This window comes from Cygnus atratus, chromosome 3, assembly GCF_013377495.2.
Source record: "Cygnus atratus isolate AKBS03 ecotype Queensland, Australia chromosome 3, CAtr_DNAZoo_HiC_assembly, whole genome shotgun sequence".
Lineage (NCBI taxonomy): Eukaryota > Metazoa > Chordata > Aves > Anseriformes > Anatidae > Cygnus > Cygnus atratus.
In genome coordinates, this window is record NC_066364.1 from 25,229,570 (window position 1) to 25,254,775 (window position 25,206).

Consider the following 25,206-nt stretch of genomic DNA (forward strand, 5'->3'; position numbering starts at 1 on the left):
GGGCTTAGCAGTGAGCCTTCACTAACCTCATCCCTCGCCTTGTCGTGAGCAGATCCCAGCGAGGACCGTGGCTTTCTTTGCACTCTCTGTGCTGGGGATTTTTTGCTTTGCCAGCAATTTTAACGCTGTTGTAGCTCAAGCACCCCATCAGAGTTGAAAGTGCATCTCCGTCATTCACAAATTACAGGCAGGGGAGGTTGGTAGCTTGGTTTACATCTGAGACACGAAGCCACATCTCCCAACCACCCCAACCAGGCCTGGCCTCCCACCAGTAACATCCCTTTCCGTGCTGCTTCGAGCCGGAGGCGCTCGAGCTGGTGCCAGGGGGCTGAGTAAGATCCGGGCAGGCCGCGGGGTGCGGCGAGCTGCTGGCGATGCGGAGGTTTTGCTGGCACGCTTCCCTGGTTTCCATCAGGCAGCTGCATGACGGGCTCCGGGCAAGGAGTCGCAGTGCCTTACACGGCCAAGAGAAACGCTCGGAGCTCTCGGCCTCTGAATGCCCATGTTGTGAGTAAACTGAGGGGGTTAGCTGTCCGGCCCTGCGTGTGCGTGCTTCTGTGGGAAAGGACTGGAAAGCGTAGAGCCCAGCCTAGTGAGTGGTTTAGGGGAAGGAATAAACTGAGCTGAAAAATGTCGGAGAGCCAGAGGTCATCTTGGCACAGCTGCTGCCTGGGGGACGAAAGCATGGGAAGGAGCAGGCGGTTTCAGACACCCGGTGCTCATCGGCTTCACTCCTTCCCACTTCGTTCCCTACCACACCCAGACTCTTTTTCCGCACATGACCTCTCCTTCTCCTTAAATAAATTCCCAGAGCCTCTTCAGGCAGCTCTGCGTCATCACGGGCTTCCCCTGCGAAAAAGAGAGAGCTTGGCCATGATTGTCCTGCTGCTTTCAGTTCACTTTGCACCTCTTAGCAGCAGAAAGTGGGGCTGGCAGAGCTGCGAGCCTGGCAGCGTCTTTATTTAATCATTTCATTACTGGCCTCTAAGAATACAAGAGCTCTCAAAAGTGTCTGACCATTGCAGGAAACATACAAATAACGAACCCTTAATTTATCAACAAGTACACAAATTTTACTTTTTGTGCAGGACAAAGGAAACTAAAATTTGCACCCTGCCAAGGCAAGAGCAACATACACAACACAACCCCTTGCTATCCACATGGACAAGGCACTATTTGGGGCACCTTCATCAAAATCTGTGCTGTCATCCGCATAAAAACCTGCTTTCTTTTTAATCTAATTGCAGTTAATAGGAGCTTGGACTTCCTCCAGAGAAAGAGCAGTTGCTGTTGCTTCAGTATTTACAAACTAACATTTTTCTAGCCAAAAGACAAACTCTTGGAAGCCAGCGTTGAGGAGCCATCACGCACCAACACATCCATTTGTGATTTTGAGCACGCCTGTTAGCAGCTTGTCTCTGGGCACTACTCTCCCTTTGCTGCACTGTAGTCATTTTTACCTTCTCACTGTCAGGATGATTACAGATTTCCCTCTAGGTGTATGTAATGGGCAGATTTTGGAAGAGCTTTGATTAAATTGGAGGGCTAAATTAATAGGTAGATACGCATGGACTTAGAAAAGACTAGACAGCCATTTCTTGTTTAACAGAAGACAGATTTTCACCCAATTGTTCAATTCATAGACAGCATTTATGGGCGGTTGAACTTTCTTCTGGAAGTTGCATTTAGGTTTCCAAAGGAAACATATTTCTCCTGTGTAAGTGAAATGTTTATTGGGGAAATCATGTGGGAAAGCAGCTCTGGAGCTGGCTGCATGAACCGACCGCGTCCACTCCCAGAAAGTGCTTGCACTGCTCTGTGCATGCACACACAGGGAGCCACGTTTTGAAGATTTAGGCCACGATACAAGCGTAGCAAAAATAATTCAGGGAAAAAAAGGTACTTGTACCGACGTAGGTTACTGTCAAGAGAAAACTGGTTATTGGGGAATTGTTTAGTGATGAGACCTCAGGAAATCAGAAAAACATCTTCCAGCTGAAAGCCAAGTGGAAGGCAGGAGTCAAATCACTGCGGTTGAACTGGGGCCAAAACATCATAGTGTTTATGGGAAATGCCAAAATCACCACGTTAATAGGGTCTTGGGGTAAGGAATCAACCACCTTTCGCCTCAGGTGCTCGGTGCTTCTTCCCCTCCCTTTGCGGAGGAGTCAGTATTTCCATGAGAGCACCTGGTGACCGCAGGACCCAAAACCCTGAATCCGTAACTCGAGGCAGCGTCTCGTGCTTTCTGCTCAAGGTCAGCCAGAGCCTGCCAGCACGACCTTGGCCTAGGGCTTGCTTCTCCACCTCCCAGTGGGTGCTGACACCACAGGCTCGTCTCCAAGGGCTTATTCAAAGCCTGCCCTTCCTGCAGCAACTCTGCGCTGCCCCAGGGCCTTCACCACGCCGCACGCCTAGAACAGGCTGGGGCACATACCTGAACTCCTCATCCAGCAACCACACGGACACCTCCATAAAGGAGCAGTAGCCTCGTGTCCAGCCTTTCCCATCCTTTCTGAAACAGTATGCAACACAGCAGACACCAGAACTCAGGGCTTTTAAGTGCCAGGACAACAGCTAATAAAACTTCTGCTATCAGTCCTGAGAAGTTTCACTGTGCAAAACCAGAGTCTGGGTTACACGAGCTGTGCTTGCTACACACGCAGCTCTTGCTTCTTTGAATCTGAGAACAGGGGTTCAACTGATGCAAGTGACCAACACGTACTGCAAATTTTATTTTTATTTCCTTATTACAGAAACTAAATTAGCATATGCCTACATCTTGATTAAAACAAATTCACACTGCAGAAAAAAAGCGCACTTTTTATTCTCTAAAGCACACCTGTGAACACAGAACAAATTCTAGTGTCAGTACATAAAAGCTTCTTCTTAGTGCACCTCTTCATTGCAGTTTCTCCATTAGTCGTTTGTAAAAATTATTACACCTTAGGTAATTATATATGCTTGCGTTAAGCTTTGCAGTTCACTTTTAGGAGTCAGTTAAGAAGCTAAATTAAAAAGGGCCCATTATTTTGCTTTATTTACAGTTGCAATGGCTAAATTTTAAATATGCTACAGTCACTCCCAGCACTGGCTCCCAATTCGAAGGATTAGTACACTCCATGATTTCCTTTATCTGTTTTATAGAGGGGATTAAGTTGCCCATACCTACAGCTCCGTAGGTACCTCAGCTATCTACATGAAGTACCTTATCAGAAATAAACTTGCTGACAAACATTTTTAATGAAGAGACAAATGAGAAACTCATCTCTTACGAAGAACCACAAGGTCCTTGGTTTTGTGCAGCAGTTGCTGTCAACTGCAGTAGTGTGGGAGAAACAGAAGTTAAGCAGTGCCACAGTCCAGAGCAGTTGTCTCTGCTATCTTTGTAGAGATCTTTATGTTCACTTCCCAATTCTTCCTCTCTTTCACTGCCTCTCCCCACTTACTGCTTTTTTGTTAAATCATAAAGAGATACTCAGGCAAGTTTCTGAACCATAGCAACATACTTGGGAGGGGAAAAAAGGATGCTGCTACAGGGAAAAGATGTATTCATGTTAGTTCTTTGCTGCAGGAAACGCAGGTTACTAAGCCACAGGGCAGCCATTACCTAAGACTAGTTATCAGGAGACAGGCAGACTTGTGTTATCTGAATAAAGATAGATCTCTTCCTCCAAATTTTACGCCCTATAACTGGATGCAGGTCTTGTGGCAACTGAGAAACTGTTGTAGAGATTAACAAATTGGATGCACATGCATTTATCTGTTCTTACGTACTTTCAAAACCAAAATGGAAGGAAGAAGTCTCTGTGAAGCAGGTAGGTCCAGAAGATTTTTTTTTTCTTACACAATAAGGTAGATTACTCAGCACATTCCAGATTAAAAAAAAAAAAATACAGTAAACATTCAGTAACTGGAATGCATATAATATACAAGTACCATTACATTTACAAAGCTGTCCAGGACAATTTTTCTTTCTAGAATAAGCATAAAAAAGTTACAAGCTAATTCACAATAACTTTAGATACAATGCTTATTAAAATACATTGATGTTAATCATAAAAATATTTTACTATTTACATGTACACTGTATAAACCTTAACAATAAGAATATGCCCTATTTAGGATGCCTTAAATGAATATTTAGGCAGATTGGCCCATTTTATAGTGCAGTATCCCTGTTTTGGTCTTCACACCATGAAGCTGTATCAGATTCACAGTATCTTAGCTAGTGCTTTGCTAAAAGGCTTGAACTTTCTAATATTTGAGAGACATTCATTACAAAGAGCCAGTTTTGTTTCCGCTTTGTTTCTTGTTAAATCCTACCCCCAATAGTTCAGGGCACTCCGCCTGGCCTTGTGCGATTTGGTTGCATTTCCAAATGAGGCTGTAATTCATCTCATCCGTTATCACGCTGTCTTGCTTGTAGTCCGGATGCTGTGCGATAAATTCCCTCATCCATCGGGCGACTGTCATCAGCTCTCCTGTGGGCAAGATCAAGTCAAATTTCACTGTTTATACATCTGATTTAGCAGGAAAAACGTTGTGTGCATTACATACACAATTAGTGAACAGTCCATGTTTTCAGGAGAAGCATGCTCCTACGTGCATTTTTTTTTGTTATACTGTTACCTAACTCCAAGTACAACTCAGCTGACATATCACTGATAGCCCCAAACCCACATATCTGGTACAATCTTCAAACTTTCAGCTCTTTTAATGAGACAGAGCAGAGAGAAGTATCACATCCAGCTGCTGGAACAGGTGTCACCAACTTCTATTCAGGGTCACCAAGTGACACACACCACTTGCTGGAGACCTGCCTTCTCAACAAGCAGCAGCTGGAAGCCAGCTGGATGCCAGTGCTTAGGGAGCTGAACCTTGCTCCTGCACACAGCATACGTAAGGAAACCTCCATCAGTACAAGTTTAAGATAACTCTGCAGGTAAAACCCTATGGCAGGCTGACAGGCTCCTTAAGAGCCTAGCTAAACTTTTACTGCTCCCTTATTAGAGAGAGGAAAGAGCCAAAGGCTCTACACTTTTTTTTCTTAAGAATATTATTAAAAAACAAGAGGAATCAGGTTAGGGAAAGCAAGGACGAACAAACAAAAAGTAAAAAGCATCCAATGTGTCATCAATACTGTCTGAAGATACTCGATATGAGTTGTTTTGAACAGAGGTATACTAACACAAATCAGAAAAATTATGAAAAGTACAAGAAAGGAAAGTGTAATATGCAAAGTTATTAGAAATAAAAACGTTCCTCATAAAACACGTCATGTTTTTAAACGAATGAGGCCGGTGTTATACGCTTCTATATGAAAAAGGGACAGAAGAAAAATACTCAAGAAACATTTGGTGAAGGCACTAAAAACTTGAGAGAAAACTCTCAAACAAATCAGAAGCAGGGGGCCAGAAGCAAGGCCAGGAGATGAGCAGAGCGTAACAAGAGACACAATCCTGAACACCCACAGCACTCCCAGCGCTGTGCGGCTCGTACAACACCGACACCTGGTGGTCACACAGCCCCATCACTCCACTGAAAAATGATTGTTTCTAACTGTGTACATCTGTAGAGAACTGTATAAACCCTCACCTTGAACACCGCATGCAGTTCTCGAAAAGAGTACACTAGAATCAGGAAAACAGCACCACACACCGACAAATGTGTAAGACAACTTCAAGTGAAAAAAGAAAGGACGAAGAGTATCTCAAGAGTGGAAGAGATTTTGAGAAGTTAGCACAATCATGAATGCTGATGAAAAGTGAATAGAAAAACGTTATCATCCCACAGTGCAGGAACCAGAAGGCTTATAATGAAGTTATCGGGAAGCACATTTAAACATAAAAAATAAAAGGAAGCAAATTTTTTTTTTCAAAGAACATGTAATAACATTGTGGCACTCGTTCTATGACTTTGTGGGAACAAAAATATAGTTGCTTCAAGATGGATCTGACAGAGATCATGGAAACCACGTTTGTGAGCTGTTATCAGGCACCATGCCAACTGTGCTACTTATGGCTGCGAAAATGCCCACGCTGCAGACAGCCAGAGCTGGGAGAGCGAGCCAGCACAAGGGTAACTTGCTGCAGCTCATCCTAACACGACTTTCCTGTACCGCTTGGCGGTGGTCAACAGCTGCTGCTTGCCTAGCACATCTGCAGTCTCACTGAGCGTGGTGACAGTCACAGAGCAGCTACGCTGAGACCAGTGAGGGCAATTCCCAACCGTGCTGTGAGGGAAGTGACCAACGAACCATGCCAGGGCAAGGCTAAATTCACAGCAGCTAAGGTACCAGTATTAAACTCTCGCAAGTGCTGTGTTCACTGTTTGAGGAGAGAAACGTGACACGTGGCTGTTCTGTGGACATGTCCCATGCTAGACAGCCTGCAATTCCGGAACATTTGATTTCAGATCAACAGTAGACCAGAAAAATCCAGCGCTCACGACTGAGAAATACGGCACAGTAACATGACGTCTAATGCTTCTTATTCTGTGAATTGTTGTTCTCATGAAGCTTCATTTAACAATCATTTCAAGCTTAGAGTTAAGATATACACCCTAGATGATCTGTCCTCACACCTTCTACATCTGTGTAAATCCAAGAGGTGACTTTTGCAGTGTCCACAGCTTCACATCACAAAGCAAAGAAGTTCTTTGGAATGGGAATACCTGTGACACAGGGCTGAGCCCGGACAATTAGCTCTTCAGAAACAAAAAAAGAAAAAAGAAAAACTTTAAGACTGTTGCAGTCCTTTTCTTTTTTTTTTTTTTCAGCAGCATTTTTCTGAATGAAAAATGTTAAGGAAAAAAAAAAAAAAAAGAGTATTTTTGAAGCATTGCTGCTTTGAGCGTTGATGTGCCTCAGATGTTTTCTACCTGCCAGTTTCTTTCCTCTCTCTCTGTTAAGCCAGGCATCAAATCCCCAGTCTATGTTAGCTGAGGGACAGAAGCCTCCTACAAACAAGCAGCCTTAGGACAGAACATTTTCAGTGAAAGCAGTAATTAATTACAACTTGTTAGCATTCTGAAGTGCTACTAAAAAGTATTAAATTACCAGGCAAGGAAGATTGCTGATTTTCACCTCACCTTTAAAAATGTCTTTAGCTAGAAGGCTCTACAGCAATTACCAAGCGTTGGAATACAACAGGAATACAACATTTAAATTTAAAATCAATGAATGCATCATATATAAATAAAAATCTGTGTCTCGACTTTTAAGACTAAAATTAACTCTCTAGCTAAACTTACAGCAAGAAAGGCACATGAGAGATTTACACATCAGCATAAAGCTGCCACGGACTGCTATGCGCCCGGTTCTGAATGAAAGCACTTAGCCCGCATTTTCTACTCAGAATACTGTTGCATTTTAAGGAGCAGCATAAAAAGTCATTATACCACCTATCTTAGAAAACACTGTAGCAAGAGAAAGGAAGGGAAGAGCCTGGTTTACTTTGACTTGAAGGAGTTTCACTACTTCCAGAAGGACTCTCTTACCGGGGAGCTAAAGACAAGGCCCCGTGCTCTAGCATATCAGAGCTTAATCCAACTTAATGCCAGCATGCTTAGGAATTGCACCAATTACCTGGCTATCAGACCCAGTCTCATATACCCTTAAACAATTCGAGTTACAGGAAAAAGGTATTGATCAGTTTATGTACAAACTACCACAATGTAGACAATACGCTGGCAAAAGCAGCGGTGCTGAAAACAATCTTGGAGATATAACTGCAGCTTAGGGGATAGCGTAACAATTACTCCTGATTTAAGTTCTAAATAGATCATGAAACATTTCTGATCAGAACTAAACAGGATCAAATATAAGCCAGAGAACACATTCCAGTCCTTTGCTCCTATGATTCAACACTTACCCAGACAGCCACATTTGCCACCAGTTTTACCAACTGATAATTAGAGAACATCCTAATTACTTTCTAAATAGAAAAATGCCAAGAAAAACAGTGTCTGAAAGTGTCACACATACCAGATGCTCTCTTTTTTATTAACTTCAGGTAGTTCAGGATGGTGCATCTTGTGTCCACGTCCACTTCCATGTTTTCAAGATAAGAATTCAAAATTGGGATCAAACCAGGAAAGACTCCCTCCTGTGTAAGAGAACACAGTTAACATGAAACACGGTTGATCAGATTTCTGAGAGGATAGAGAGGAGGGGTGTGTTCCAGGTAGAAGAGGTTATGACCTTCCCATTGATAATTGTATCGATGCTCATTAAGATGTACTCTTCTGTGTCTGTGCCTGTCCCATTCTGTGCAGAGCCACATCCATCCACAACGACATTTCCACCTTCATAAGTGACAAGGGGAAAGGAAGCAGCAGTTAGAAGGCAAGAGATATACTCATCATCAACAACTGTGTTGCCAGATCACTTGCTGGGATACCTTTGCAAATATCCTTTCTGAAGTAAAACATTCCCTGCCGGACAGCATCTCTTTTCTGGGCCACCTTCATATTTTCATCCACCTGGAAAAAGAAATATTGCAGAGATTTGTGGTATTTTTGAAAATTAGGATTCTCCAAACCCTCACATTTTGGTCTCATTAATTGAAATATCCCCAATGTTTTTTATCATCTTATCCCACAAGACTAAGCTCTGGAGATAAAATTTTTTATTTCCGTCTTGAATGGTCCCATGCAAAACCATGAGGAGATCACATTCTATAAAACTAGGTCTTCATAGTATAATGTAAGAACATGCCATGCTAAGCTTTTAAGTTGGATTGAAAATAGGCAACAGGTTGCATCCCATCTGAAACTTCTTTGCATATTCAGATGCAACATAAATGAGTACAGATGAAGAAAACTGCCATTTTCCTAGCAATAGTTTGTTGCTTTTATTAACAAAGTCAATGAAATCTTTAGAAAAGTTAATGCTGTATTTAAAAAAAAACGTTCAGAAACAGAATCCCAGTAACAGTGTGTGAGAATTATATCTATCCCATATCTGAGCATCTGTTAGAACTACTTTGTTAGCAGTTTATCTCAGTTACAGTCTTCCCCAAAAGTCTACAAACTACAAAGCACTGCTCGTAAGTTTCCAGACAGATTTTGTCCAAGTTTTTTGACCGGAATGTTCTTGGGGAATTAACATTACCTTGCTTTCGGACACCAGCTTTACTATGTTGTCTTTAGAAGAAGGGATACAATTTGCTGAATTCTTTGCTCCACCTCTAAGGGAAATACAATCTTTACTCTTGCCTTTCTACTGTTCGTTTTTTCAAAAGCCTGGTTTTGTTCATGCTATATTATGAAGTTTGTTTACACAACTAGCTAACTGAAATACAACAGTACTCAGACAGAAAAGATCAGCGTGAGATTAGCTCCATAAGCCTTTATTCTTTTAATTATAAGAGGCGGGTTTACCAAAGGTTGTGCAATTAGGTGTTGCATTACCTGCTAAATTGCTTGGCAGGCTCAATTTGGTTTCCCCATCAAAAACTCTCTTCATATTCTTCCTGCACCCAAGCTCTTTTTCGGTCTTAACTCGTGTTCATTTGTTAATGATTTTTGCACTTGTGAGACATTCCATATAACATAACTGTGAACTCTAAGTGCTAATCTACTTTATTAAATATGAAATCTGAACTCCCCAACATAAGGAAGAGGATTTCTCTTTGTGGGGTTTGTATATTTCATATAGTAACAGATCATAACATTGTTCATTTGCAACTTCAGTATTTTTCTCCATTTTAGTTAAAAACTATAAGAAAAGCATCGGGACTATTGCTACGCCGTAGCCAGCATTGGCAGTGTTTTCTACTACACAGCCTGTCAGAAACCTTCTGCAGTACAAGATCTTCTTTAAAGTCACCTATAACATTGCAGGACTATCCCTTTAAAAAGGGATTTTCTGGTCAGGTGCCTCAGGAAGATGTACAAAGACGGTTTCATTCAAAACAGTTCAGCAATTGTGAGGCCGATATTAAGGAAAAAGCAAATTTTGCATGGCTAGTTGCAGTTGTGACCAGAATCCAGAGTATCTGCTTTCAATACTGAATAACACTGAGTGTGCTCAGCTTCTTTCCGTCTCCCCCAAACAAAAGCAAAATATGAACAATGTGAGATATAGGCCATAGTCACATTAAAATAAATAACTAAAGAAGCTTATTTTAACCTCCACAGATTACTTTTCCCACCCATAAAATGGTGAAAATAAGTCCTTTCCCATTCTTAAAGCAGATTTGTGACAATGGGCTTTATCAACATTTCTGTAGTAGTCTGACATTGTTAGGCACCACAGAAATTCCACCTCCAGCAGCAAGCAGGGCTTCAGGGAAATATTTTGTTCAGCTTTCACTAAACAAGCATGAAGCCACGCAGCAACCAAATAGGAAAAGTACAGTACTTCATGGCTACTGCTCACTGAAATGCAGCAGAAGGTCTGTAGAAAGAGTTCGCAGTTGAAATGAAGGCAATGGCTTTATACTTTTGTGAAAAAGAGAACGACAAAGTCTCCACAGACCTGTTTCATTTGGCAACTGTAATAACATTTCTCCAGCAAAGCTTATACACTATTTATTCCTTCCTCCTTTTACAGAACTTGCACTAGAACACATGCCTGAAGTTTAACTTTTATTCTTTCCCTGAATGCAAGACAGCAAGATAAACCTATGAGGAGAGCTAAAGTACCTGGCCACCAGCACTGAATGGCATAAACAACTGAAAATTATTACTGGGAGAATAAATTTAATACAATGTCAAATCTGCATTTTTAAATATATAAGTCAAAAGGAATAAGTGGAGAAAGAACAAGTCAGCATGATTTTCTATAAGCTGCTGAAAATGTGGATCTTGGTGGGAAAGCAGACGTGGAAAAGTCAAGTTTGGCACCCTGAGAAAAAGCTAATTTTGTAATTTACGTTGAAGTACCTTTGGCAGACATATTTTGGCTTTGTGTAAGGGGAACAAAGATAAGATGTAGCTATTTTCTTACTGCTAAAAGCTGAAGGCTAAATTCAGATTATTTCTTCTAAGAACAGGTAAGACATCCTTGCTTTTGATAGTTTAAGAATTTCTGTGAACAGTTTATAAATAAGGGTCTATCAGACATTTTTAAGAGAGCCATAAAATGCAAATGGAAGAAAGCTAACCATTTGTCTATAAAGCTTAACTCTATTAGATGGCAGTATTTTTTAATATACTGTAGAAGTGAAGTTGATGCCAATTATTTGTCCAGATTTAAACTGACTGAAAGATAGAAATGACTGTTCTGTAAGTGTACAAATGTTAATTCCTAGCTTGCAGAGGATAACAATCAACTGGGGTGAAAATATTGTGCAATTAGCAATAATACATCTGACCTTTCACACCTACCTTGGACAAAGGAATGAGAAAATCCAGTTTATATGACAGAATCACTCTGGTTAGCAGTACCACAAACACAACATAAGCAGAGTTTTCGAAGTCTGTTAACTGGACCTAGACATGAAAGGATTAGAGATTTAATTACTCTAGTGGGAACACGCTCATACAAATAGATGGCTATCTGGGAGAGTTAAAAAGTGTGACTCAAGCATTCATGTCGATACTTGTATTCACACACACTCTACTAGCAGAGACGGTGATGTACATGCTGGAATCAAGGCCTTCAAATGCACAACGCAGTGCACACACTTCAACAAGCTCAACCCTTTAATCCAATGCCAAAGCACACTTGTGTTTCAAAAGGCTAATAACTTGCATCTTTGGGCTCTCTGTGTAATTACAAATGCAGAATAGCTTTTAAATTTCTACTTAGGGGATTCAGTTCAGACAGCTTTGAAATAGACAGCTATAAAATAAAAGCACTTATGAAACACAAAATAGTGACTGTGGAATTGTTCAGTACCAACAGAAGTACTGGATAAATAAGGTCCCTGGAAACTAAATGGCTCTTTGTTTGCAATAGCTTTAGTACAAGCCTAATTCCTTTGCCCATCACCCCAAATCCATTAGCATGCTTTGCTGTGCTACAGTGGATTCTCCTGTCAGTTGCATTCCCACAGTCCACATCTGATTAAACACTGCTGTCCAGTTCATTTGTCTGGCAATTCAGAGGGGAGAAAACACAGCATAAGTAATAAGGGTCTGATACTTGATGACAGCAGGCCCCATACTCTTCCACTTAAAAGTGAACGTGTTTTTGTGCGTACTGACCCTTTCCTTACCTCCATAGGCCTGAATTCCACTCTCCATCCTATATCTGAATTTGGAGGGGGTGGCTTAAATCTCATTGTCTGCCAGTTTGTAGACTGTATGTTCTGCAAAGCACATGAAATAATCTGTCACAGTCTAGATACGCATCAATCTATAAGATCAAAGCAAAGTGAACAAATAACTACTGTCTTAGTCGTTTCCCAAGAACAGCTTAACAGAGAAATGCTTCCAAACTGAGTTGCTCAACTTCCTAAAAACTATAATGTAACTACTCATCCTAGAAGCAGATATGCCATACTTCTCATGCTATTTTGTTTGAGGATTACATAAAAGATACTAGGATGTGTTGAGATTAAGCTGGCCTTTGCATAAGAGATTGATTCATCCAAATGTAAAAATACACAGTATTACTATATATATATATTTATAGCTATAATTTTTATATGATTATACAGATTTTAACAAATCTATACAAGACACACACATGCATAAGAGACATCACACACAACAGTTTTCAGGAAGTCACAAAAAATGCAATTCCCCATAACAATTATATAACTACTTTGGGCCCTTTGTATTTTGTTGGATATAAAATAAGCTATCATCTTCTTCTAAGTAAATAGTGAAACAAAAATAGGTGCTTACAGCTACAAAGTCACGTGCTAAACAACTAGCTTAAGTGAAAAATCAGGAAAAAATATTCTTGGGTAATAGAGTCATCCTCCAATTAAGCAGTACTATAAAGAAACAACATTTTACACACATATATACATATCTATTAAATTCCTCTAAATCAGATACAACCTCAAAATGATCAGATTCATTTGCATCATCTAGATGTATTTTCTCCTCAAACAAAGTCAGTGGGTCTCGAATGAACAAGTGTGCGATATGCTGTGCCAAAAGGTGGTCAATACCTACAAAATGAAAATTCAGAGAAACATTTCAGACGTTGCAAAGCAGGCTCTAGGAAACAACTTGATTTATAAGAACCAAAAATGAAAAATTCCAATTCCGCAATACTATCTCAACCCACCACATCCTGTTAAAGTTTAAATGATTACTTTGGGAAGGAAGGAAATGATTAAAGAGAAAAATGAACAAGTTCTCCTTTGGAAGTGGCAACTGGATATTGGTGTGGCTGCCATTCTTTCCATTTTCTGATGCAACTCTGTGCCACGTTTCCTAATGCAGTTCTGCTCTCTCCACAAACATAAACATTAGTACATGAAACACTAAACTTCCTAAATTGGAATTAGGGACAGTTTCTAATTTTATTTTATTTTTTTATTTTTAATTTCTCAAGACCACAACGCACAGATACTTTTTGAGTAGAGTCATTATCAGGGAAGCATGATCAAAACAAAAAGCAAAATGTAAAAATATCCCCACACACTGCAAGCATAATTCTAAACCTGCTCATAATGAAGCAAACACTTACCTTCCTTTATCAGGTGCTCGTAGATATCTTTGTCTATTGTCAAATCAATGTCATTGTATTTCTCACCACATTCAGATAGATAACTGTCTATGGAATCATATCTGGATTTACTGATTCTATAATGGTTGTTCTTCAGTGGCTATATAATTTAAGAATACAATATTTTAACAGCTTGTTAACAATGTTACCTAAGTTTTGCTCACTAATGACACTTATGTGAGAGTTATTATCCTGTTTAAAATATCCTACAGCCTCAGTTAAAATTATTCAAAGTATGAGTCTTAAATGGAAACATTTTCCTGATGTAACAGAACATTATCACCCCGACTGTCTGGAAAGCATTATTATACCTATTATACCTATTGCAACACATACCGATGCAGTTTCATTCAAACACATTGTTAGAGATGTTCTTAAACCATGTAGTTCAAGAAGTATTTCTAGTATTTTTTTGTCGTTTTTACTTCCCTAAGCGTCTTGGGTGCCAATTCCTGAAGTTCTAGCAACTGGCTCTCTTCACGTAGCTCCAGTTGACACTACTAGATTACTCAGCATCACCCGCTATTTAACTCAAAGCAATTTTTGCCTTTTGGGCTTAAGCACAAAATGGAAATTTTAAACACAGAAGGACAATTTTTAGCAAGCTGTGGAGGAGTGAAAGTGAAGTTTTACTAGAATTCCATACCTAACTGAAAACATATATGCTAACATAAGCTGTACAACCAAGATGACTGCACCATCTCTCGTGCATTTACCACAACGACTGCCACATTCCCTCATTAGGGCTTCTGATGACCACAGGCAGAATTTGACACTAAAGGAAGTTAAAAATTTTTGCCTGGAAAAAAAAAACACAAAGCCAACACGCAACAAAAAAATGGACACCTACTACCTAAATCACTTACCTCTAGCCCCCTCTCTTCTCGTGTTCGATCATCCACAGATGCAGAGATTACTCCCCAGCGACAATCAATATCGGACACATAGCCTCTGTAGAATGGAGATGCAGCACTCAATGCCATCTAAAAGAGAATAGCCTGACATGAAAACAAAGGACGAGCCAAGGAACCAAACACACTATCTTAATCCTAGAGGGAAGGGAAATTTGCTGGTCCAGAAGTAACTGAAGTACATACTTCTGTTTAGCATATAGATGAAGCCCATGCCACAAAGTCTCTCAATTGCTATCTCCACAAAATGCCTAGACAAAAGGTTAGTATTACTGACACGACAGCTTATGCTCTCCAAATGTATTACCTCTACAGATGAGCATTTAAAGAACAGGAAGTTGATACAGGTAGATGCAATTGTATAACAAAAATCAGCAAGGATTGTGCTTGCACACCTCTGAGCTCCGGAAGTTCACCTGGCAAACGTTTTATTTTTGTTTAGCTTATTGGCCAGGCATCTCAGCAACAGAGCTGGAATATACCTCACTGAGAGCAGGAGCTCTTCACCACCTAAAACAGGGCAAAACTTTATTTTATAACACCCGTTTCCACAAGCTTACAAAAGGGACAGAGGGTGAATCTATTATATGAGACCAAAGCTAAAAATTTTGAAAATTGTTTAAGGAGCGATTTTAACTAGTTTCCATGAAAAACTCTCCAAACTTTGTTTCTAAAGTAATTCAACTGAAGACTTGTGCATGTGGGAAGCAGGGTAGAGGTGGAGAAACAGATATCTTCTGCTTTGTGGTATCACACACTTTTCTTTAAGGAAGACTGTAAAACACAAATACACATGCAATCCAAAGTGATAGCTCAGATACATTAAACACATTTTGTCGTTAAATAAACCACACTTAATGTGACAACATAGTAAGAGACACCAATGCTTTCCCCAAAATATTAAATTTGTTGCTAGTATTTAAGCTCTTAATTCTGATTTTATTTTTCACATGTAGTGGCTTGCACATAACGAATATCTGATGTGACACAAGTGCGTAACTCACCACAATGGGACAGATTGTGGCTAGCTGATCATAGAGATACCTCGCTTCAGAAATGCTGCAAGCCTGGAATGTTACCTGGTAGAGAGAGGAAGGACAGTCGCTATTACAATTTTTATAATCTACCAGCAGCATTTATGTTACAAGGTTCTTTCCCCACACTTCCCACGTGTACTAAAGCATTTCATACCACAGCACTTAGGCTGTGACACCAGATACATAAATACTTGCCAGAACCAAAGAAAACTGAGTTAACATCTACAATACACATGGGCTGATAACGTGCATTCAGGAAACAAGCCAGGAACATACTCATTTAAAACAACAGCCAAACTGTTGCAGATGCAACATTTATTTTATGTGACAGCTAGTCCTCTTTTAAAGAGCTGTCTTAATTTCAACGTGCCTTTGATACTGCAACTGAGAAAAATAAATATTTTTATGTCTACTATAATATATATGTTATAGTTTTTAAAGAATACAGTTTTGCCTGTATTAGAGACCAGGATGCAACAAAATTAAGCATTATTTGAAGAAACTATTAATGATATGGAAGCCCCACCACACATAAACCCCTGGAAGCTATTAATTTCTTAGCAACTTTTGGTGAAATTTGCTTAGGGCAGCAAACACAAGATGGGTTTCCAGTAGCAGATCTTACTCACCAGACTTGCCAAACCACTACTTTATGCACTTGAAAAATGCAGAGAGGGCCCTCAAAACTGTTAAAAGATGCTAAATGGACTAAAAGCCTCTCTCCTTCTTTTCAGTTTACGTATCCACAGATCATGGGATAATTTAGGTCGTTACGGACCCTTGGTACCACTATCATGACATTATGCAACCAGCTTCAGCTCTGAAATCACCATTCTTGCTTACTGTCCTGAAGAATGAGAGCCCAACACAGATTTTCCTCATCCACAGATTACAAGTCTACAGTCCCCAAAACCATACACATTATTCTTAATCTGACACTGAAGTCCTCCTCATCTACAAGTAAGCTTCAAAAAAATCCAAACCCATATCCAAAACCTCCTGAGCTTGGCACATGAAGCCTGAATACGGGCAGAAGCACAGCACTTTGCCTAGACACTCGCAGAGGACAGCGTCTTTCTCCCCATCTGGCAAGAACTGCACCATCACTGCAGATGATCCCGACTGAATCGCTCAGGACATTATTTCTGACCTTGAAAACCCCTCCGGCCAAGTCACAGTCTAGGTGTGTAGTGAGGAAAAGACAAAAGGAAGTTTGTACAGTACAAACTCCAGAAAATAGGTGGGGAACACATGTTTTTCTCCTAGTTGGCAATTAAGAATTAACAGTTAATATGTAAGCAGCTGCTTACAGCACCTACCAGCTTTATTTTCAGTCTCCCTTTGATGGTAACAAGAGTACTGAATCTGAATTTTATTCGACCACTGATTTTAAGGATGGTGAATAGTAAAACAGGATTCTAAAAATAGGAATTTAATACGTTTTTAAACAAGTTCATACAATGACTGGAAGTTAAGGCTGGATGGCTTTTGTTGGTCTTAAATAATAAAAAGAGATGGTATAAAACAGGCTGTATCAAGCTTAATAAAATGTATATAATATTGCCTGTTTTTACACTTTACTACTTCAGATTCTCCCTAGTTTACCCAAACGGACAAGAAATCTTACTTAGCTGCAGTCAAAAACATTTTATCTATTCACCTTTTAAACTTTCTTAATCTCAAAGAGAATTGTTTGGAATGTGGTTATTTTTGCCAGTGTTGTGAAACAAGAGGCGCTCGGAAAATTTCCTTTAATCCTTTAGGGACTTAACACTAGCCTCTTCCTCACTCTGCTTCGAAGTCAGTGGCGGCAACAGGCACATTTTATTGACAGCCACATACATCGCTACTACCTAAGCCATCATCCCCTAGCACTGGGTTACTGCGATAGAGAAATTATAATAATAATTAAAAAATATAAAACACAACAACAACAACAAAAGATACTGAAAGAATTAATGCACTCCCACTATACAACACCTGGATTTAAACTAAAGGTGCCTGAACTCAGGCACATGAATGAAAACAATAAAAAGAGGGCATGCATTAACAGGAGAAAAGAAGAACCAGAATGTCTCCCAGCACACTCTAAGAGAAAACAGCTACCCAAATGGATTTGGTAGTTTCATGGTACAAGCAGTAAGAAGAAGGCCTCTCAGTAGGTAGCTAAAATATATATGAATGAGGAATGTGTATACAGGAGCTAACAGTTTGTAAAGAAAATGAAACTACACAGAAGAGAGCTACTTATTTCTTAAAGATGTTCCAATAACTTCTTGTCACTTTGTTTTTATTGCTCTAAGAATTGGGAAAGGCAAAAAAAATCAAAATGAATAACCAAAAAATCCATACATTTCTACTAGACAGTTTGTTTTCATTCCCTCTGTGCCCTGTGATTATGCTTGAAGAAAGAAGTCAGTGGAGGATCTTTCACACCTGAAAAATGCTAGACTTCCAACAGAAGGTACTTGATCAAATGAAAGGGATGTGACTAGTTTGAGCAAATCCTTGCAGTAAAGCATCCAATTACATTTGAAAATTAGCAGAAAATAAACCTAATTCCCCCTTTTGCCACTCTGAAAATGCATGAACTACGTCTAATCTCTCTAGCTTAACAGAAGGCAAATCTTTTTTTAAAAAAGGGAACAGTTTAGGGAAGACGACATTCAGTTACATCTCCAAGGCAGATGCATTTTACCTGAAGACAGCAGTTGCCCATTCCAAAACCCATAGCGTCCATATATATATAGTCTGGTTTAGCTGCTTTTGCTGCTTCTCCATCATCGTTGGGAAATGTTTCAATAAATGGGGACGGCGTGTTCTTATCTTTAAATACTGGGTGGAAAATACAGGTACTCAGTAACTCGGAGTAACAGACTGAACATTTTTTTTTTGAAAAAGAATAAAAGATACATTGGATTTACTCACTTGGTACATTTATGACAACCTTCTCTCCTCTTCGGTGCCGGATATTTCTTGTCAGTGTACTAAAAAAAGAAGAGTTCAATGAAATATCCAAAGGTTTATCTTTACGAAAATAGTTTCAGAGTTAATTCCTCATTAATTTTCATGATTTCAGAATATCAGCTTCCTATTTGTTTTACGCATTTTCCTTCAGGACCCTTCTTTCCCTGGTTTACAACAGACCATAACAGACAGCACTGAATTTTTCTTCAGTGAAGCCAGCCCCACTCAGAGGAACCTAACAGGCAGAAGCAATAGGCAACTGACCTGAAAAATACAAGGGTGAGCAAAAAGGCATTGCTTAGTTTTTAAATAGAATGATTTTGTTTCTCCTAAGTCTTATCCTTATAATCAAAACTCCTCTTGAACTACACAAGTAGTAGTATAGTAGTATACAAGTAGCATACAAGTAGTATGACACCATGCTCCATTCCAAAGTAACTTGGGTAAGTTCAGAACACTGAGATGTTGCTGGAATAAAATGGACTGTGACATACCTGAATAAGAGCTAGATTAACTGCGAACAAAGCGTTTAATCATGGGATTTCAAACTGGAAACAATTTTGCAGTAGCATAATCAATACCTTATGCCCTATAATGGCATGAACTACTATATAGTTACTTGAGCTTAACAGTTTACTTAAGTCACTTCGACAGAAAATACATCATCACAACCATCTCTGTCCAAGTCCCTGGGATATGTGCAGCAGCTAGCCATGTAGTTCTCTATTGCAGGTATGCCTATGATTCTATAGCACAGAAAAAAAAATCTGCTCCTCATTCACAATCGTGAAATGCTCTTACCTAAACCTAGGATGTTTATTGATGGCTTCATCTGGAAAGAAGAGGGATTTTGAAGCTCCTCCTTCTACTGGCGTTGGCTTATATTCTGGCACCGTAAATCCAGGACACCCTAACCTATATAACACAACAATGAGAGTCCAAGTTGTAATGAATACAGACTGTGATTTTAAAAGGGTCAGATGACCTAAGATTAAGATCTCAGAATACACAGGAATAAAAAGATTTTTTAAAAACTTGCATCTAACTCGGATTACTTCTAAAGTGCTTTTCAAGACTGTTACCTACCCATCTGGAATTGCCTGAAAGGGTTGCCATAAAAAGGTCAGTGCTTGTCAACAGCTGGCTTCTGTGGTAGTTAAAACAGACTCGTTTCTTAAAGCATTACTTTACCTCTGAACACTAAACACAGACCTTTTCAGTGGCCAAAGCAGGAAGCTTCACAGCATTATACAGAGTAAGCTCACACATTTTAGGGCATTAGCACCTGTCATTAATACTGACATGCACTGGCATTCGGTGCCTCAGTTTTTCTCTACAGGCTGCTGGTTAACACTCAATTTCTGACATACATAATTTACCCAGTTCTGCCCCCAACAAACTACCTCTGTTAAAAGGACGTACCTAACTCTGTAATAATTAGAGGTAGTTTCATGTGTTTCACACAGGCATATGTCATAGCAATTTGTGATTTTGGAACTTTGAAGAACTCCCTAATGGGAGAAAAGTAAGAAGTAACAAAAAGTTACACCTATAAGGCATAAAATGCTGAGATACGAGCAAGAAAATCAAAATAAAACCCTCCTTTTTGGAGCCTTGGAGGATGTAACAACAGGAAAAAAACTCCAGGAAAAAGTAAGTTAGCAAGACTCCACTCAAACAAACAGGGACTTGAATGGCAAATCACTGAAAGGCAGAAATAAGAAACATTGTTCTCCCTACACAGCCTAGGGAGATCAGTCTCTAAAGGATTCAACTATGAATCATTCCAAAGATAAGTCATATTCAGACTGTACATATTATTTACTAGCTTTCACCGAATGAAGTCTAATGTATTGTTCCCACAGTCATGTAAAAACTATTTATCTGTATCTATTTAGTCCTTGTGAGACTGGTGGCTCTGAAATCTTTGTATACAAAATTTATTGAAATAATCTTTTTGTAAGGTCGCAGGGCAAAACGCAATTCTGTAACACACTGAAAACTGCTTACTATCGGAGTTTAAATAAGCGCTCATTACTATAGAAATATCTGGTATAGTTCCCATAAAGAAGAAGCATAGTTTAATCAATAGAGAGATCTTAAAGTAGAAGACATGAGGTATTTTGGTACCTGATTTTCGCTGCTAAATCACATTTTGTACTGTTCATGCTCTTGGCAAGAATTCAGGGCATTCTGTACTACACAAGAAACCAGCCAGTAAGGCCAAATGCTTCTGTTCTATTGCAGATTTTATTTATTTTTTTTTTCTGAACTATTTTAAGCATAATTTTCGTCATTCATTTGACAGACCAGGCTAGTTCAAACGAACACATTAAACCCCCCTTAGAATTGTCTGAAAGGAAAGTCACAAAGTTCAGTTTCTCCTAGGCAATGAAGAACATCCTGAATGTACTTTTCCAAGAGTCTCCTTACAATGATAAGACGAAATCTACCCTTTGTAAGGATGCTATGACCTCAGGAGAGGTGCACTCCTTTCTAGATTCAATAAATACAGGACTACAGAAGCTTTACATCTCCATTTTGTAAAGGTAATCACATTCCTTTTCTACTGTGTTCTAAGTAATAAAAGGAAGTATGCATGTGCTTCAGTGAATACGTAGTATTAAAAAAATAGATCAGGTTAGCCAAATTTTCTAAAACTGCTATTTATAAAGATCAAAGCTTGGAAAATAGGTAAGTGGAAACCTTTGCCATATCAATTCAAGATTGCAGGCTACTCTGTATACTATACTTTATTACGAATAACCAGGTTTTCTCTTCAACTGTAAAACCATCATAGATTAGAAGCAGCTTAAAAATATAAAAGATACAGATTTGTTTCTGTCTCACAGCAATAAAAAAATTTAGAAAACATGGCTGGAACATTAAGTCAAACTACTTTAGTGGAATTGTATTTTGCTCAGTTTCATTGTACAGTTTAGCTATATAGTGAAAAAGAAAAAAGCATATATGGAGAATAAAGAGAAAAGGAAACAGTGTTACACTTCTCAAACAACAATCTCACCTTGGAAAAGATGTCACAGTGCAAACGGCCTCGTTTTCTTTCAGCACAGAGGCAGCCTCTTGCCTCCTTTTCCTCATGTTGTCTTGTACGGTGTTGAATTCAGACATGGTTCCCCCATACGGCTGCCCGGGTGTCCCTTCAATCATATAGCTTCCATATTCTGGTCGCCAGAGTGTTGGGTGGCTTTAGTAAATAAACAGCATTATTTATTTAAGTATTTATGCAACTTCAAAAAAAGATAGATTATTAGCATAAATTTCAGACAAAGGCAACTTGTAAGAAAAACCTCCTAAAGCTAATTATTTGGTGGAGTAGAGTACCACAACGTTCCTTCAAATGGATGTCATCACTTGGAGACAGTTAAGAGAAATTAAGGAACAGTTTTGCACCAGAAGTGTTGTTGTATAATGCAGTAAGCAGAAATTGCCTGGGCGGACAGCTTTGGCTTCTGTCTCAAACTTTGTTTCTTGGGGTTGTAACATGCTACAGCACAAAGCCAAACAAATTATGCTCCATTTCTTATTTCTACTGCCTTGGGAAACCTGGTCAGACTTCACAAATGTATCCGGCTAAGAAATGCATTGAAGTTTAAGCACACCATTAACCCCTGAAAAGCATCTTTCCTTCCTGACAAGCCACCCCACCTCCATGGAGCACAAAGGCAGAGCAGCATTGTCCCTACACTCCATACAGGAATAGTTTCAAGCACAAAGTCTTAAAAGAAGAGAAACTGCTTCTTGTAGGCTTTCAACAGTCCCTCTACCAAGGAAGAAAAACAGGAAAGCCTTACTGGATGCCAGGGGTTAAGGTGCCTAGCAAGGAGCAGACAGGCCCAGGACACAAAGGCCTTTTATCACCACAGCGGTTTCTCCAACTTCCTGTAAGCTTCTGGCTCTCTTCAGCCAAAACACTTCACTATCTCTGGTCTCATTCCTCTGCTCTGGATAAATAGATCTGTTGCCATTAATCAGAAGGCAGTCTGCAGTTCCCTGCCTAGCTGGAGTAGGGATATGATCATCTTATTACTGCAAACTCCACAGGAGAGGATGGGGAAGAACTGCCCGGCCATCTTACGCCTAACCTTCCTAATTCTGCCCCAAATGGGACAGTGTTCCTACAGAGAGCAGCTCTCTTATACAGATCACATTCGCTCCTGTAGCCAGGGATACATGGCTCAGTGCACACATGCACTTTACCAGGGAAGGAAGGTCTGGTATACAATTACTGTGTACACACAGACAAAACCAGAGCAGGACAAAACAAATACTTAAACCGAACCTTCTGTGGGCTCACCATAACACCCTTCATTTTCACAAGGCATAACATGAAAGGTGCACGGACCGCCTGCAGGTGCACCCGAAGCCTTTCACTTTCTGCACCCCAGTTTAATCTGCAAATATTAGTACCGGTGGTTTATGGTTTTACAAAGAGCGGACTTGAAAGTTAAGTTAGTTGTACAAAATTCTGTACGGTATCGTAACGGGAAGAAAAAAAAAAAGTAGCAGGAAACAGCTACTCACTTGGGGTTTATCTTCTCCCCCTTGTCTTGCAGCGTCTGAAGAACTTCTTCGCCATGTAGTGCTAAGCGTACTTTCTTATTCTCATGGTCAAATTTTACTAACATATACTCCACCTTGTAAGTAAAAAAAAAAAAAAAAAAAAAAAAGTTAAAGGATGAGATTTTCTTCACACACAAATTCACTGGCGCATGAATTTAAGTATCAGCTATAAAGGGATGACAGATGTCAGACTGAACTTTACCTCTACAGAGGCTTAAAACCATAGCTATCTATGAATGCAGTAAACTATACTGGAGAAGACAGCTGCTTGCTCGTTTCATCTTGAATGAAGAACTGAAATCCCTTGAAATCTGATTTGAAAATTCTCCTCTCCATTTTTAACTGTGATCACTTCACAGATTCCGAATTTGCATTTGCCTCCATTATTGAAAAAAACAAAACCATGCGAACTCTTAACCACAAGCATGCCTCTGTCATCCCATAGGTTACGGTCTCTGCAGCTGACAAAAAACAACAAAAACCCCCTCACTTACAAACAGGACATCCATTTATACCAGCCACTTGTTGGAGCTATAAAGACTGCTGTGGCAGAGCCTCATTTACAGCACAGAAAGCCCACGGTCGTAACGAACGGCACCAGCCCTGCTATTAATGAACTCCAGCTCTTGGTACAGCACAGGGGCTTCCACCCCTTCTTGGTTCAGCCTTGCTTCCACAGCCCTCCTTGCCTCCCTGCCCCGCGGCCTGCCTTCCTGACCCCACAGCACCTTGCTCCAGGCCTCTGCTCCTCCATGTCCCCAGGGCTCTCGCCTCCACCCGCTCCTGGCTCCACACCGGTGGAGAACTCAACCCAACCAGCCGCTGAAGAAAGCGGTGCCAGTGCTGTGCCCCAGATCTGAAGGAAATGGTTTGCCAAACAGAGATTATCTGAAAGCCATCAGACTGGGAACACCCCCATTTCAAACCTCCTAATCTCGACGCATACGTGCTATCAAAACTCCCTTAAGGCCTTTTAGAGCACCACCTGACAACCGCCTGGACATTATAACCCTTCGATACCTACTGATACAACTATTTCCTGACACATATTTGGAAGGGGATGCTTCGCCTGCCAAGTAAAATCAGAAATCATACACGGAAATGCATCACAAGGGCAATGGCTGTGAAAACTCCTGGCTGGCCCAGCAGCGATACGCAATGCTTTCTGTTTGCGGCTCTCAAGCCCCTGCTTCCACGACTTTCACCACTAATCTAGTGCAAATATCAAGCTCAAGTTGTAAATGTAAACTGTAATTCCACTGCTAGAATTTATCAGTCTTTGTGCTGCGCTACTCAGTTATGTTTTCTCACTTTGCCTACGACGGCATCCAGCAGTACTTACTGAACTCCGCTACTTCGATGCCAGAGGCTCAGACTCACCAAGACGCTGATTTTGGAGATGCTGGGTCCAAGCTGGCAGCAACTTCTTTTTGTACAGAAGTCTGCGAGTATAGGAAAACAGCCTGCCAAAGCACAGGAAAACTTGTGCGGTGTTTTCCAGCACACTCTAAGTGGATTTGTGGGCTTCCCAGTCTTTGGTTACTTTGGCATTCACAGAAGAGTTGTTGCTAGCTGCAGTGACAATGAATGTAATCCTCTGTTGGGATTTGTGATTAAATCTGAAACAGCATTATCCGAGAATGTTTGTAATTCTACAGAATCTGATTAGACAAATCCTGCAGGGACTCATTGAGCAATTATGCATGTTCTCAATATTTAAGATAAAATCTTAATCCCCTAAAGAAAAATGATTTCTAGTTTTCGTGTAAGACTCTATTTCTTTGCGCAGCATGTTTTGTGGTTTGTGTGTATTATGCCACAACAATCTACTCGAGATAACTACAGACAACAGTCAACCAGAACTCACTCGAGCACTGATTTAGTTATTATCGAGTACCAGTCAGTCTCTCACTCTCAAGTGACACTTGACCCATGATTAGTGGTGATATAAAAGGATTTCTTTCACACCTTCTGGTTTCCTACCACAGCCAACACCATCTCCTCCTGCTTTGGAAAAGCTTCAGCCAACTCATCCTTGCTCAGACCCAGCCCAAACTAGAGAATGTACATA

At 40.1% G+C, this 25,206-nt stretch overlaps 1 protein-coding gene across 1 annotated transcript in view; it reads right to left on the reverse strand.

Annotated features, from left to right (window-relative positions):
- Nucleotides 1–2,722: 2,722 nt before the first annotated feature.
- Nucleotides 2,723–25,206, reverse strand: part of GCLC (glutamate-cysteine ligase catalytic subunit) — a 33,233-nt gene continuing 10,749 nt past the window's right edge. Inside the window, exons 2-16 of the mRNA XM_035543119.1 lie at nucleotides 23,097–23,209; nucleotides 21,577–21,759; nucleotides 19,353–19,466; nucleotides 18,513–18,571; nucleotides 18,283–18,419; nucleotides 15,552–15,626; nucleotides 14,503–14,619; nucleotides 13,598–13,736; nucleotides 12,961–13,073; nucleotides 12,168–12,260; nucleotides 11,335–11,439; nucleotides 8,403–8,484; nucleotides 8,204–8,307; nucleotides 7,988–8,108; nucleotides 2,723–4,484 (exon numbers count right to left, since the gene is read on the reverse strand). Of these exons, the coding sequence (XP_035399012.1) occupies nucleotides 4,279–4,484; nucleotides 7,988–8,108; nucleotides 8,204–8,307; nucleotides 8,403–8,484; nucleotides 11,335–11,439; nucleotides 12,168–12,260; nucleotides 12,961–13,073; nucleotides 13,598–13,736; nucleotides 14,503–14,619; nucleotides 15,552–15,626; nucleotides 18,283–18,419; nucleotides 18,513–18,571; nucleotides 19,353–19,466; nucleotides 21,577–21,759; nucleotides 23,097–23,209 (1,761 nt within the window). The 3' untranslated portion in view covers nucleotides 2,723–4,278. The remainder of the gene's footprint in view (nucleotides 4,485–7,987; nucleotides 8,109–8,203; nucleotides 8,308–8,402; nucleotides 8,485–11,334; nucleotides 11,440–12,167; nucleotides 12,261–12,960; nucleotides 13,074–13,597; nucleotides 13,737–14,502; nucleotides 14,620–15,551; nucleotides 15,627–18,282; nucleotides 18,420–18,512; nucleotides 18,572–19,352; nucleotides 19,467–21,576; nucleotides 21,760–23,096; nucleotides 23,210–25,206) is intronic.